At 45.9% G+C, this 13,895-nt stretch overlaps 1 protein-coding gene across 1 annotated transcript in view; it reads left to right on the top strand.

Moving 5' to 3' along the window:
* The first annotated feature begins 564 nt into the window (after positions 1-564).
* The window catches only part of efnb3b (ephrin-B3b), a 78,696-nt gene continuing 65,365 nt past the window's right edge, over positions 565-13,895 (top strand). Inside the window, exon 1 of the mRNA XM_068308561.1 lies at positions 565-1,930. Within this exon, the coding sequence (XP_068164662.1) occupies positions 1,782-1,930 (149 nt within the window). The 5' untranslated portion in view covers positions 565-1,781. The remainder of the gene's footprint in view (positions 1,931-13,895) is intronic.

Genomic DNA, 13,895 nt, shown 5'->3' with positions numbered 1-13,895 from the left:
GATGTCTTAATATTCATTTAATACCTTTATAATGAGCTCAGACCGAACTCTGAGGCGTACCTGATCTCTAATAAACCTCAAACACTCCTCCAGGGACCTCTGGCTTCCCTGTGACATTTGTATAATATCCTTCTAAAATTTTCAGCTGTGCTAGATCATTACCACCCCCACCCCCCCGTAGCCACATGTGACGCCAACTAAATGTATGGGGGCGCTCTTGCTCTTCCATCGCAGCGTTGAGTACATCAGGACGCACGATCGTAGAGCGTTAAATGAATGAGGGGCTGGGGGGGGGGGCTTCTTCGGCGTTTGAAAAGAGGTAGAATACAGCGCCAGGGAGTCCAGAGGTCCGAGTCAGGGGGTCCCTGAAACTCAGAGAGAAGGAGGAGAGAGGAGGTGCTGAATAGGACTCGATACCGCCCCTCCGAAAAATCCTGGAAGAATTGCGCTCCGTCAGTGCGCACTGCCTGCCAGTCGGAGGATGGGGATTTTTTTTCTATTCATCCACGTCCCCTTTTTCCCTCCTCCTCCTCTCATACAAGCCAGTCGGTCTGTCAATGTGCTTCGAGCATTAGGGCAAGTCAAACCAGTGGGATTTTGAGACAGAGAGACGGATGAGGTAACGAATTGACGCGCTTTTCTCTGGCCAAGAAGCGACACGTCCACCTCTCCAAACGATGCGCTGAATCACACAAGGCGTCAAAAGGGGACTGATACTCACGTCGCATCTTATTTTTTCTAAAAAAAAAAAGAAAAAAAGAAAAAATCATTTCACAAGTTTCTACGTTGGCCTTTGTTTTGCGTTTTATTTCTTTTTTTTTTCTTTCTTTTTTTTTTTTTACGGAGCGGGGACGTTTTTCCTCCCTCTTTGGGTTGTTTCTGTTCCCGTTTTCTTGTGTTGCAACGTGCATTAATTCTTTGGACTAGTCGTCGATTTGGATCCTGATTTTCTTCTATATTTTCAACGAATCCGTTGCTGAAGGATTTGCGGATTTACAACCTGTGCATTGTAGAACTATAGAAAAAAAAAAGGGGGGGAAATAAGGATTGTCGTGCGCTTTGACTGAGCGCACCGAGTATCAACATGTCTTTATGAGGATGGAGCCGCGGACACGAGTGGCATCTTTTGCATGTTAAAGCTTTACCTTGATAGTTTGTGGCCCGATCTGCGCTGCTCTCTCTTGAACAGACTGACAACCTTTCTTCTCAGCCTGATATGTCTGGAGGTAGATCGTCTTGCGAGAAAAAACAAGGTAATGGGAGAGAAATCACACAGAGTCGGAACAGAGAACAAGGGAACACTGTTAGTATAAAACACAATTAGGGCGCATCGAGAGGCAGAAGAAGAAGAAGAAAAAGAAAAAAGCTCTTTGGTGGCGTTAAATTTCAGAAAATTCGATTGAGTGGAGTTATATTTGAGCCGAGGATCACTGGTTTGGAAAAGCGAGGACTAATGACAAATTAATGGGAAAGTCATGGGATTGGCACTGAAATAGCGCGACAGAGGACGCACAGAAAGCCCGTCGTTTTTGGAGATCCACACACGGGTTGAAAGTTTCTCCTGTTTCAAAGCCTGGGCTTTTGGTTTTGATTCCATTTAAACGAACTGTGGATCCATGAGGTTGCACACAGCGGTGCTCCAATACACACTTTGACTGCCTCTACCTATAGCCTGGTCTGCTGGAGTCGCACATCCATTGTTTGGAGAGTCGCTTTGCAAACAGCCTTTAAAAAAAGAAAAGAAAAGAAAAAGCACAGAAAATATCGCCAGTTTCTTTTAAATGGGGTTACATATGTTGGGTGTCAGGATTGAGATGGCGTGTCGAAGAAGCGGGAATGGATTGAGGATCCTGCTGATATTCTTACTGGATTTACTGGGGACAGCGGCCAGCAATATGGAGCCCATCTACTGGAACTCCCTGAACGAAAGGTACGAGCGGTTCTGTTTATCCTCCGTTTGCACTGTTGCGTGTTCCAACTTCCAAGTTTCCAGCTCACATTAAAGGGCAAATAAACAAAACAAAAAAAAAAAAAAATAGTTATTCTAATTTGGAAATACGACGCGCAGCTTCTTTCCAGTCACAGATAACCGATCTGTATGATCTGGTGTCTGGAGTTGACGCTGATGGAGACTGCGTAAAGTTCACTCTGGGCAGTAATTCACCTCGGGGCGCAGGACGACCACCCATCCCCCTGAGAGGGGATTGCTTATTTCTTATTTCCTTTTTGTCCTGTCGACCCTTGGTTATTGTTAATAATCTAATAGAGCTCCAGCACAAACAGCATAATTTGATAAATGCAGGAACACTTGGGGCCGGACAGGCCGCTCTCCTTCACAGCTGTTCTGAATTTGTCTCACTCACATGGACTCCTGTGGGTGATCCAGCTGCTCCTCTGGTTGATGAAGTCTGAAGTGGATCACATATATGGAGACTATGTGTAGGATAATACTAATTGGTGCTGCTGGGTGACCTTGATTAGCGTCCAGCCCCCCCGGCCTCAGGCCTCTCAAACACGCCCTTGCACCCACCAGGCTTACACTCATTTGCATTTCTTCATTCCTCTGCAGAAGGTGTCAGGCATTAGCTGAGGAAATGTCATTTTAAACACCTCTGGCAGTCCGGCTTTAACGACCTACACCGTTTTTCTCACACCTCTGCCAATTTCAGTGTGAATAGACGCCTGGTGGAGGTGAGGGAGGAAGGCGGGAGAATAACAAGGCGGCTTGTGTGGAGGTGACACCAGGCTTCAAGTCTGCAAATCCTGATTACATTTCTGGAGACAAACTGGGACACTGACATTTTTTTCAGCTTAATAAATAGAATAAATAGGCCACCAGCTCAAAGGGAACACTGGTAGCTCCAATTCCCTGTAAATTTGCATACATTACTCTCTTCTTAAAAAGAACAGCACAAACAGATAGAACCGGTTTGCTCACCTACCAAACCTGACCAGTTCACACCCAAACCAGAAGCTTCCTCATAGACTAACGGGTTTTTAATGCGCCTGTGCTCTGTAAGGCAATGGCCTCCCCAGGTTTTCCACTCTCCATAAATGTGACTGTGTGGGCCCCCCGCTGTGGAGCCAGGCATGAAGCCTTTAATGAGGGGCTTTTTGTCACCAGTGTGTCGACATGGAAGGACAATTCTCCCTGAGCTTTTGAAGCCTTACAGGTGATCCTGCACTGTTGTCTCCTGATGGAGTTTAGAGTGTGTGTGTGTGTGTGGGGGGGGGGGGGGGGGGGGGTGGCTGTTAGAGGGGAGGTGTTTTCCACACCAACCTCCATATTAATTTCCACCGACTTACTCACATACCCAAAATATAAACCCTATTGTGAACTTTTAGGCGCATTTGTGCGTCTTACTATTCATAGTTAATCAGCTTAGGTATACCTCCTGTTTATTTATTGCCCCCCCCCCCATTTTTTTTTTTACACTCTTTCATGAACTTTTCTCGTCTTCTATGTGACAAGGAGCAGAAGTTTCAGCTGCCTTGGGGCAAAAAGAAGTGTTTGCACTGGACTGAAATGTTAGGAGCCAGTTCCAGTCCAAATAGTGCGCATCTCCAGAGCCCACACACATCTGGTTTGTTCTTCTGAAATGAGGCGAAAAGTAAGCTCGAAGCAGTAGTGTTCATCAATCAGGTGCAGGAGAAGCATGTATGGTTCACATCATGTCTGTGCAGCAAATGGACTGTCACGTTGTTAACCCCCTGACCTCTGCTAGATATGATGCTTTGAAGCTCAGACCGTCCACCTGCAGCTTCCCTCCTTCACCTCTCCTGCCATCTTTCTTTCCGCCTCCGTGAGCAATCAGGCTTATTTCATTTCCTCGCCGCATCCACCCCCCCACACCCCCGACCCCACCCCTTGGCTCTTCTCTCTTCTGATTTCCTCCCCTCTGTCTTCTATTTGTCCAGGCTGTCTCCGCCCTCCCGGCCCATCTCCTGCACCCCTTTTCCCCTCTTGTCACTTACCCGTCCATCTCTACCTCTATCTCTATCTGTACCCCTGGCTTCGTCACACCCCCCCTTCCTCCACTGCAGTGACCAGACGTAGCAAATTGGAAACATGTGTCACATCCAGCCACTAATTATAGCGCTACAGCAGCCGCTGACGCACTCCTAGATGTGATAGGAGTGACTGGGGTGAGGAAGAAAAGGAGGCACCCGTGGGTGTAACGGAAGAAACTCAGGCCTCAGACTCCCCCACTTGATTAATTCCTGGAGTGCACGATAATTAAAAGCGATCGGGCCTTCCGTAAGGCGTGGCGAAATACAATATCAGAATGATTTCAGCCATAAAGTAAAACTGAATCTATTCTTTAATCGACTCCTTCATCAATTGAAATTACTACGACCCTGGCGGGAAAGAGGAGGGAAAGTGTTTCACGGGGAGGAATATAAACACGGACATGTGCCAAAAAGTTGAATGAGAAACAGAAGGAGCGATGGAGAGAGCAAGAGGGATGCTGGAGACTGTCCTAACCCCGAGTAAATCAATGCCAGTTAAGTCTCAAGTGCCAATACTGGTTCTGCTTGAGGAAGAGGGAACTGAACCAGAACGATCACCTTGAGGAGCGACCCCCCCCCCCCCCCCGCAGACATACATTATCCTTATCTCAGCATCTCCTATTATTGGCCCGACACGGCCGCCCTAATGAAAGATCGAAACTTACATTACTGCTCCGGAGTTTTTGGGAAAAGGGAAAGCAGGGGGGGGTGAAAAGGGTGAAAGGGAGGGGGCAGAGGCTGTGGATCACATTAGTGGATGCACACCAACGTGTGCAGATCCAGTTTTTGCCATTTTCCGTCCATTTTTGGTGCAAATTCGGTTCTTACTCCTGACTCTACTGTCTTTTCATACTTTAATAAATGACTGTAGATTATTGTAAAAGGCTGATGTGTGTGTGTGTGTGTGTGTGTGTGTGGGGGGGGTGTCTCTGCTCGGCGCTCCTGTTGACTTGTAATACAACTGTTCCCCCAAGATGCCCATTAAAATTTAACCCCCCCCCGCCTGTTTCTCAATAATTCATTAACTGCTGGCTAATTGGTGCCAGATAACAGACCAGCTAAGTAGGCTAAGTGTTTCAAATATAAAAAAAAAAAGAGAAAAGACCCCCCCCCTTCAAAAAAAAAAAAAAAAAAAAAAGACCAACACAAGCGAGAAGTCGTCTCAGTGCATTCTGGGATTGAACGCAGACACAGGAATGAGTGTTAGTCGGTCGAACACGGTGTCGTATCAAAGGAACAGCATTCCAACACCCATTTATTGATCGCTTACATGTTTCGAAGCTCCGCACCCGGTTTCACCCACCCCACACACACACACACACAACCCCCCACACCCCACCCTGTGAAATCCACCCATAGGTTTCCCATTCATGAATAATGCATGCATGCACTGAGGCATTTCTGTGCTGTGTGGATAAGTAAGCAGGAGTCTGGTAAGCCTGCACGCTTCCTTAGGCTAAATGATTAGAGAATATCCACTGGGTTCTTTTTTTTTTTTTCTTTAAATTTAGGAGTCGATGTTAAAAACAAAGGAAGGGAATGTAAGTGGAAAGCAGCTAAAGAAAGGAAGCAAATCTTAACGCTCGGGCTGCCCTGCTGAAGAAAGCAGCAGCTCCTCCCGCGCTCCGTCTTCCCCGTACGACCACCCTTCTCCTCGGTAAAAACAGACGAGTGTGTGTGTAACTTTTACGAGCTGAGAGCAACAGGAGCTGCGAAAGGAGGTTTCAGCTGATGTGGCAGAAAACAGAAGGAGCAGGCGGCCAAAGCGGCCTTGGGGGGGCGGGGGGGGGGCTGGCGTGCTCTCAGCTCTGTTTGTCTTCCGGGCTTTCAGACGGTGGATGGACACACAGGTATGCAGCTGGACTGTGTAAATACAGACATGTGAACAGACAGATCTGTCCGAGCCTCAGGTTCTCACCACCGACACACACACACACACACACACACACACACACACACACACACACACACACACACACACACACACACACACACACACACACACACACACACCTGGAAGAGCTTGGCCTCCTTTCCCATTTATGCCGCACACGTGTGTAACAAGTGTGTGTGGTCCGAATGTATGTCCTTTGTTCCATGTGCGAGTGAGCATTGAACACACATTGCCACAAAAGTGGACACACACACACACACACACACACACACACACACACACACGCGCACACACATGCACAAACTCACCACAGAGGTGATGGAATTGGCAGGTGTCACAGACGGTTGTTCCACTCGGAATTCATTCATTATTTTATCACTTGATTATATGTTTATTTGGCAGGGGCAGCGCACATTCATCAACATAACAGCTATAAAGAGGCGTTTGTTAAATATGCTGGGGTTAGCTAAAGAACTAATTTACTGCCCCGGTCCCTGGGGCTTTAGAAGTGACTTTGGGATTTTAGTAATTGTTAAAAGTGCTGATGATTAGAATGAAGGAGATTAAAAGCGTGTGGCTGGCTGAGCGAGTCCAGGATTTTGTAACACATGCAGAAACAAGCAACTTTGTGCCCTGGAAACAAGTATACACACACACACACACACACACACACACACACACATACACACACACACATTCACGCTGCTGCTGCTGGTGGTAACAGTAATCCATGCCATAGGTCTGAAGGGGTCATGTGTGTCCCAGCATCGCTGGGCAGATTGCCTCGGATGCCTGAACCTAGAGCCCTTTAGCAAAGCCTGCCAACACACACACACACACACACACACACACACACACACACACACACACACACACACTGGCTTCTCATTAGCTTGCTTCGAAGCACACCCTGCCTAAGCAGGATCATCCAATCCCCCTGGCAGCATTTGGACTGGTCCAGGTCAATACCCCCCCTCCCCCTGGGGTGAAACGGACTGGTGGGACGAGAAACCAGTAGGAAGGTGTGTGTGTGTGTGTGTGTGTGTGTGTGTGTGTCTGTATGGACCTTAGAGGCCAGAGGGTTGTGTAAAGTAGTCACATCATTCATCACCCTCTCTATCCTGTCTTTTACTCGTGTTCCAGTCTTTTAGCCCTTTCTCCTTCTTCTGCTTCTGTTACCCCCCCCCCCCCTCTCCCTTCCACTTCTCTTTAACTGTGTTAAAGCTCAGTATCACAAAACTTGCATCTCTGGTGCTGCTGTGGATGCTTCCAAAATATTGAGTTAGGCTTGTGTTGCAGCAGCTACTGGGGCTCCAATTCCGGTTAAACACTACAGCAGCAGGAGGGAGTTGACACTGCTGTCGGCTCGTGTGTGTGTGTGTGTGTGATTAGAAGACATGCTGACAAGTGTGCGGTTTTGTTATGAATCTTAAACAGTGTGTTAAGATCTGTAAACTCGAAGCTGTGTTCCTATTTGTTTGATGAGATTGCCCTGCATAAAGTCTTTTTCTCTGATAAAGTTGTCTGCAAAAAAGTTCTGAAGTCTTTTGTTCCGATGTTTTAATAAGATTGACCAGAATTAAAATTATTTATGCTACCAAAATTTTTTTGTTATTATAACATGTTATTTTTTAGATACACTCAATGTTCCCTTCTGGAAAATCGTTCAAAAAAAGTTCCCATCATGGAAGACTTGTACCTCTTCTTCACAGACATCTGTGAAGAAACAAAAGAGATTAAGACAGGAAGGACAACCAGGTAATTTTCTAGGGTGATAGTGTTTGTTGTTGTGCGTCAGGTCTTGTCACGCCTGCTCCCCTCTGGCGAAGCCCGGGTGGAGTCCTCCTTTACATATCCTTACACATACAGACGCTTTCCGAATGCAAAAGCCTTCACTTTGCTCCCGGTTAACAACCCTGAAGCGCCATCAGTTTCTCTCGTAGATGTCGGCAAAGTGCTTTTGATTGGACGCCGGCCCAAAATGATTTTGTAACTGAACTTTGAAAGACAGAGACAAGTGAGCGGTCTCGCTGGCGGACAGCTGGGCCTTGTCACTGCAGACGTTTTTTGGCAAACATTGTAAAGTGATTTAAGCGAGAGGGCAGAAATAGAAGAAGAGGGTGTCATCAGGGCAAGATGGAGGGGAGATAGACAAGCCGGGGGGAGCGTGGAGCTGGCAGGGTCGAAGAAGGACGCGGAAAAACCATGAAAGACACCGAGGGAAGGTTGGTTGGAAGAGAGATGGATGGTTTGGGGAGAGTGGCCGGGTTTGACAGTGGTACCGGTTGATGAGACGCAGCCCAGACAGGGGGAGTGAGTGATGATCTGGAGGCCAACGCCATGACTATCTGCTTCCTGCTCACACACAACCGATCCAGCCCTTCATTCCTCATTACTGACATGTCCCATAATATTTATCCCTGTGAAGTCCAGCTAGAAACCTAGTAAGCCTTAAAGGAATCCATTGACTTTTTGGGGCAGAATGAGCTCTTTGATCAACTTAACGTTGGAGCTATTAAGAGACTGGCAGCTGTTTCCTGTCTGTTTTTTTTTTTTTTTTTTTTACTACTGCATTTAAACTTCACAAACAGTCTGCATGACTTCCACACACAAGTGATGCCAAATGCCTTGTAGCTGATCGTTGCCTTGATACACTGGATTTGCCAAAAGCTGAATCAATATCCTTTAAAAGATAACTCCACTGTTCTACCTAATAATCAATATCTGAAGTTCATTGCACGCCAAGATGAAGTGTTTTAATTTACATTTATTGGCGAGCCCACCTTCTCTTCCTTGTTTGTGCGCTGGGTTCCTGCTTATGCATCTTGTAGTGGAAGAGACATCAATTGTGGTCTTTGTACATGAGGTACAGCGAAGGGGAGAGGCAGAATTTTTCACACGGCATATTTAAAACTCGACTTTTATTCTGGTTTATCATGACTGCAGTCAAAAGTTGTCCCTGTGTTGTGTAACAAATTCATCCTGTGTGATTCTTGGTGACTCTAGTCCTCGCTCCTTGATTCTGCATAATATACTCTCGAAGTGCTTTTTTTTTTTCCTGGATGCTTTCTTTTTTCATTGCGAGCTCTTTTAAACATGTTGAAGTGACAAAAATAGACAGCAAAACACACTTGAAATGGACCTAGAAATGCGAGACACACAGCCGGTAGCTGCTTGTGTCAGTGATGAAGCGGTTACCAGTGGCGTTTTCTTTAAATAACTTATTTTTCGTTTATATTTTTGGCATAAGAAGATGTTATCCAGAGATTTGCTAAAAAACACACACTGAGCCGCAAAAGTAAGCACACATGAATCACTCTGCCTGCAAGGACCCTGTTAACAAAGCAGCGCAGCCATTCGTTGCTCATGTACCAAACAATACTTGGCTTTTATTTGTGTGTGGGAGCTGATTGGAGCCGCTTGTGGATCCTCCTGGCTGTTGCAGTAGATGTTTGGTCTCTTGTGTGGAAGACCTGTTACTCCAAAGCATCTTAGCTTTAAGATAATCTTTACCCATTAACTTACAATGGGTCAGCTGTGATCCTCGTGCTAAGAGGCTTTGGAGGGGAACTTGGTCCTGCTCAGCCCCTCTGCAGTAACAGTCAGTCATCTTGAATCTTGGCTAACAAATAAACAAAACACATTTATTTCCCCCACATAAGCACAGGCCTGCTCTGCCTCAGATCTTTTGCAATATTCTCCATCACTAACTCCCAGCACTGATTATTTTTCCAGGCTTCACGCTTCCCTCTCCTCAGATGCTTGGGGTTTGCGTGTGCACATATGCATAGTTCTAATTAGGAGGTAAAAGACCGTACAGTGAGTGCAGTCCATCTGGCTTTGGCATTAGCCCATCATTCTTACGTTCTATGGGGAAACTGACCTTGGCTGGCTGTGCTGAGAAATTCACACAATGTTTCCAGGTTTCTGCATTATAATACAATTCAAGCAGGGTTAACGTCAAAAAGGACAAGATTAAGTTGGAAATAGAAGATTAAGATACATTTCTTAGTTTTGCATGCGATAGATCGGGGCTTGGTATAGGTTGGTGGAGCTGCTTTCACTTTGTAGAGATCACACACTGAGATGAAACGTGGCTTATCGCCACTTGAAAATTGCTTTTGTCTCGAGGTTTCCTGCCTGTATGTTTCACAGATGTTGCTAACAGTTCCACAAAACGAGATTTTAAACTACGCTTAGAATATTCGACGGAAGAAGAAATTGACAATGTCTGGTGTGTGTGTGCGTGTGTGTGTGTTTGCGTGTTTTCCACCTCTACCAGACAGTGATATCACCAATACGATAAGGTGACAAAACTTCATGTTCGGCGTCATAGTTGTTGCCGCCGTCGCAATTGTATGACCTCACACATTACGCGCACGGAACTCCCTGACGTCGTTGCTACGGCAACCTGTCAGATCGGCTGATAATGTGGCCCAGTCTGAACAGAGCCAGATTGCATGTGGACACTTGCTAAAAACAGTGTGAACAGTCGTCATCCCTAAAAATCAGATATGGAAGGAAATCTGATGTGCCCGCAGTCTGAACGGGACCTAACTGAATTTAAAATGTGTGTAGCATCACTGAATAACACTTTGGATCCAGCCTGTTTTAGTTGACAATAAAGAACAATGTAATGGCAGCCTTTTTAGTACGCCACACAAGCTAATCGTCACTTGTCTCTACTTAACTCACTTAAACAATATGATTTAACTCCAAATAAAATAAAAGTGTCTTAACATTTAGAGACATGTTTACAGTTTCATTGGTAAATTCACATTAACCCCCTCCAAAAAAGTAAAATAGGTTAAATGGACTTGCAGCAGCAAAATAGTGCAGTACCACTTTAGCCCACTGGGGGCGGTGTAGCCATATTTCATGCATGACAAGACAAATGTGTAAGTGATAGGATTTTAAAGTAAAAATATATTTATACAGAATCTAGTTCCAAATTGCTGGACACAAAAAAATAATAAAAGTCAAAAAGAAAGAGATTTTAATGTACAAATAAACAACTCCGTTGTTGATGTAATTTAAGTTGGATTATAATTTATTTAGAGACCTCAGAGACTGGAGCTGAGCGAGTTGCTACTTCTGCTTCTGCTGCTTTTTATTTTCTATTTCATTCACAGCCGCGTCTATTTAACTTAATTTCACGTTTGTGAACCTTTGACTCTCCGCTGCCCTCTGGTGGTCACATCAAAGAGACCGTACAAGACGCGCAGAAGTGTGAGGGTGTTCCATTGTGAAAGGAAGCATGTATTTTCACAAGTATTGAGACAACAAGTGATTCAGCAGGAAGACGGGTCTATTTTCTTTCATAAAAGTGATCTCACTTTGGATTATTACACTGGATTATGTTATTCTCCTTTGGCTGAGACAACCTAGCCGTCTGGGATCACAAAACGCTTAAAAAATTTGCGTTAAATAAAAATTTACGACTGTCAAAGTATAACAAGGCAGTACTCTCCCGTTTCCTGGACTGTGGACTTTTTGCTAACAGAAGCGTTTTGACCTGAAGGGATGTCAAACATAAATGTAAACGGGATGACTGCCCTTACTCACTACATGCACTGCAATGTGTTCTTTTTTTGTTGTTGTTAAGGACAAGTAAGCCTAACAAGATCCATCTTGAGTAGAAACCAGCGGTGAAACAGACCGCGTCTCCTTACGGGTGTCATCATCGGATCCAAGGACTGGATCCAGCACAACGTCTCAGAGCTGCTGCTCAGCGGTTTTACCCTCCTTCACTCTCGTCCTCTCTCTCTCTCGCCTTTGTCCCAATGCCTTGCGGTCAGCGTTAACACAGACCAGCAGACACAGCCATGCATGCACAACGTAGAGCGCTTGTATACATGCACACACATATAAACACACACACACACACACACACTGTATGCACTGATGAAAATTGTTATTGCGATGCTGGAAAAAGTCCAAATGAAGGGTTTGAGTTTCTACAGAGGTACCCCCCCCACACACACATCGGTGGCACATCCTTCGCTCCTACATCTCTACTTTCTGTCTCCCTCCCTTTTCCCCACCCTCCTCCCTCTGCTCCCCGTGAACAAAAGAGCTCCCTCCTTCCACTGCACTTCCACTGAAAGCCCTCACACACACTCGGCTCTCGGGCTTCTCACTCTCCCACATGCACTCTTACCCCTCTTATCGTCTGTAAAACCAGTCCACTTCTCCGCACTAATCCCTCCTTCATTGCCTTTGTCTTTTCTTTCACTTTCCCTCTTTGCCTGGCGCACCATCAGTATGAGTTTCCTTCTCTGCATATCCAAACTCCTATCATATTACAGCTTGTTGGCTGGAGTAAAATTTATTTCCTCCTTTCTTTTTAAATGCTCTCATCTTTCTTCATCTCTTTTCTCCCTTCTTTTTTTAAACCAGTGTGGTCTTTTTTGTCTCTGCTCTTCTTTGTGGGAGGTTTTTGATGTGTAGTCTCTGGTTCTGTCTCATTCGCTCATCGCCGACAGGCAGTAAATAGGTCCTCTGTAGTGAAGACAGGATGAATAACCGTGATTGCCTATCACTGCGGTGTCAGAGTAATTTGGGAATGACTGTGAACCAGAGAGCACACACACACACACACATACATACACACACACACACACATATGTACTTACATGCATGAGGATATGTTCTACGCCCTCAACATTCTCTAGGAATCATAAAGCCATTTTCTCATTAGCTATCCTGTCTCCAACTCCCAAAACTTCTCTCTCGTTTTCTTTCTCTCTCTTTCCTTTTTTTTTTTTTTTCCACATAGATTTTCAGGTTGTGAAAATGTTGTAAACAAACACCCAAAATGCAGCAAAAGTTTGACATTGTTAGGCAAGACTACTGCCATTTAAACGGCGTAACAACACCAAGATGTGCATCGATCCGCCTGTCGACTGATCTCGTCTCTCGTCTCTCCATCTCAGGTGATGAAGAGCTCCCTGCTGTCGCTCCGTCTCCGATTGGTTTTGGCTTAATTTTTTTTATTCGTCTTCTTCTGTGCTAGGCGCTAACTGCTTCTCGCTGCTGCTGTTATTTTTTGACTACGTGTGCAACACGTCGTCCAAACATCACAACCCCCATCCCACCTCCCCATCCCGCCTCACGTTCTCACAGACGTGCGATTCGACGCTGTTACCACCTTCATTCCCGTCAAAGAGGTGCCTTTATTGTGCTTTTATTGCACACATTCATTGTCGAGGCACCGGGCCCACCTTGAAAAGGGCTGTGGAAAAAAAAAAAAAGGGGGCTCCTCTTTCTCCGTTGGGGTACAGCTGTGTTGCAGGTCCACAGCCACAGGAGGGGGGGCGGGGGGGGACAAAACAGATGGACTGCCTTCCTTTATTCCCTTCTTTCTTCCCTCCTATCATTCTTCCCTCTCTCCTACCTTCCCCACAAAGAAAAATCAGAGGGCAACTACATACAGGGGGGCTCAGAGAAGAAGGGGGGTGGGTGGGACAAAAGCATTCCCTATGGACAATCTCATGTGCTCTTTGGGTTGCAGTTGATGGATGGTTGGCACGACTCCGGGTCGCCGTTACCGAACATGTGCGGTCCTGTATCTCCTGCGTGGACGCTTATTTGTGATGCTCCTCGGCGTCGTGTGTCTCTGAAGGCTCCCCGGCGGGTTCGGCCTGACTAACGCTCACAGCTGCCGTCGGTGTTTGTGTTTGCTTCCCCCATTTTGTGCGGTTCAGTAAAGCCATTGGTACCAGTTTAGGCCCAGCCCATCTGGAGCCCGAGTTCTGGGTGGCAGTTGCACATGTGTGTGTGTGGCGTGTGTGTGTGTGTGTGTGTGTGTGGCGTGTGTGTACACAGCTGAGCGTTGCAACGCATGCGGTCTAAGGGTGCACATTGCGGCGCTTTGGTTAATCATACACATTATCTGATTTCTTCAAGTCTGAAATAGCTGCTGGTCAAACAATGCCACTATCGTGCATAAGTGCTGCAATTTAACTATATTTGGTGTTATCTCTGTTTA

This window comes from Antennarius striatus, chromosome 23 (genome assembly GCF_040054535.1).
Source record: "Antennarius striatus isolate MH-2024 chromosome 23, ASM4005453v1, whole genome shotgun sequence".
Classification (NCBI taxonomy): domain Eukaryota; kingdom Metazoa; phylum Chordata; class Actinopteri; order Lophiiformes; family Antennariidae; genus Antennarius; species Antennarius striatus.
This window is presented reverse-complemented; position numbering and strand designations above follow the sequence as displayed.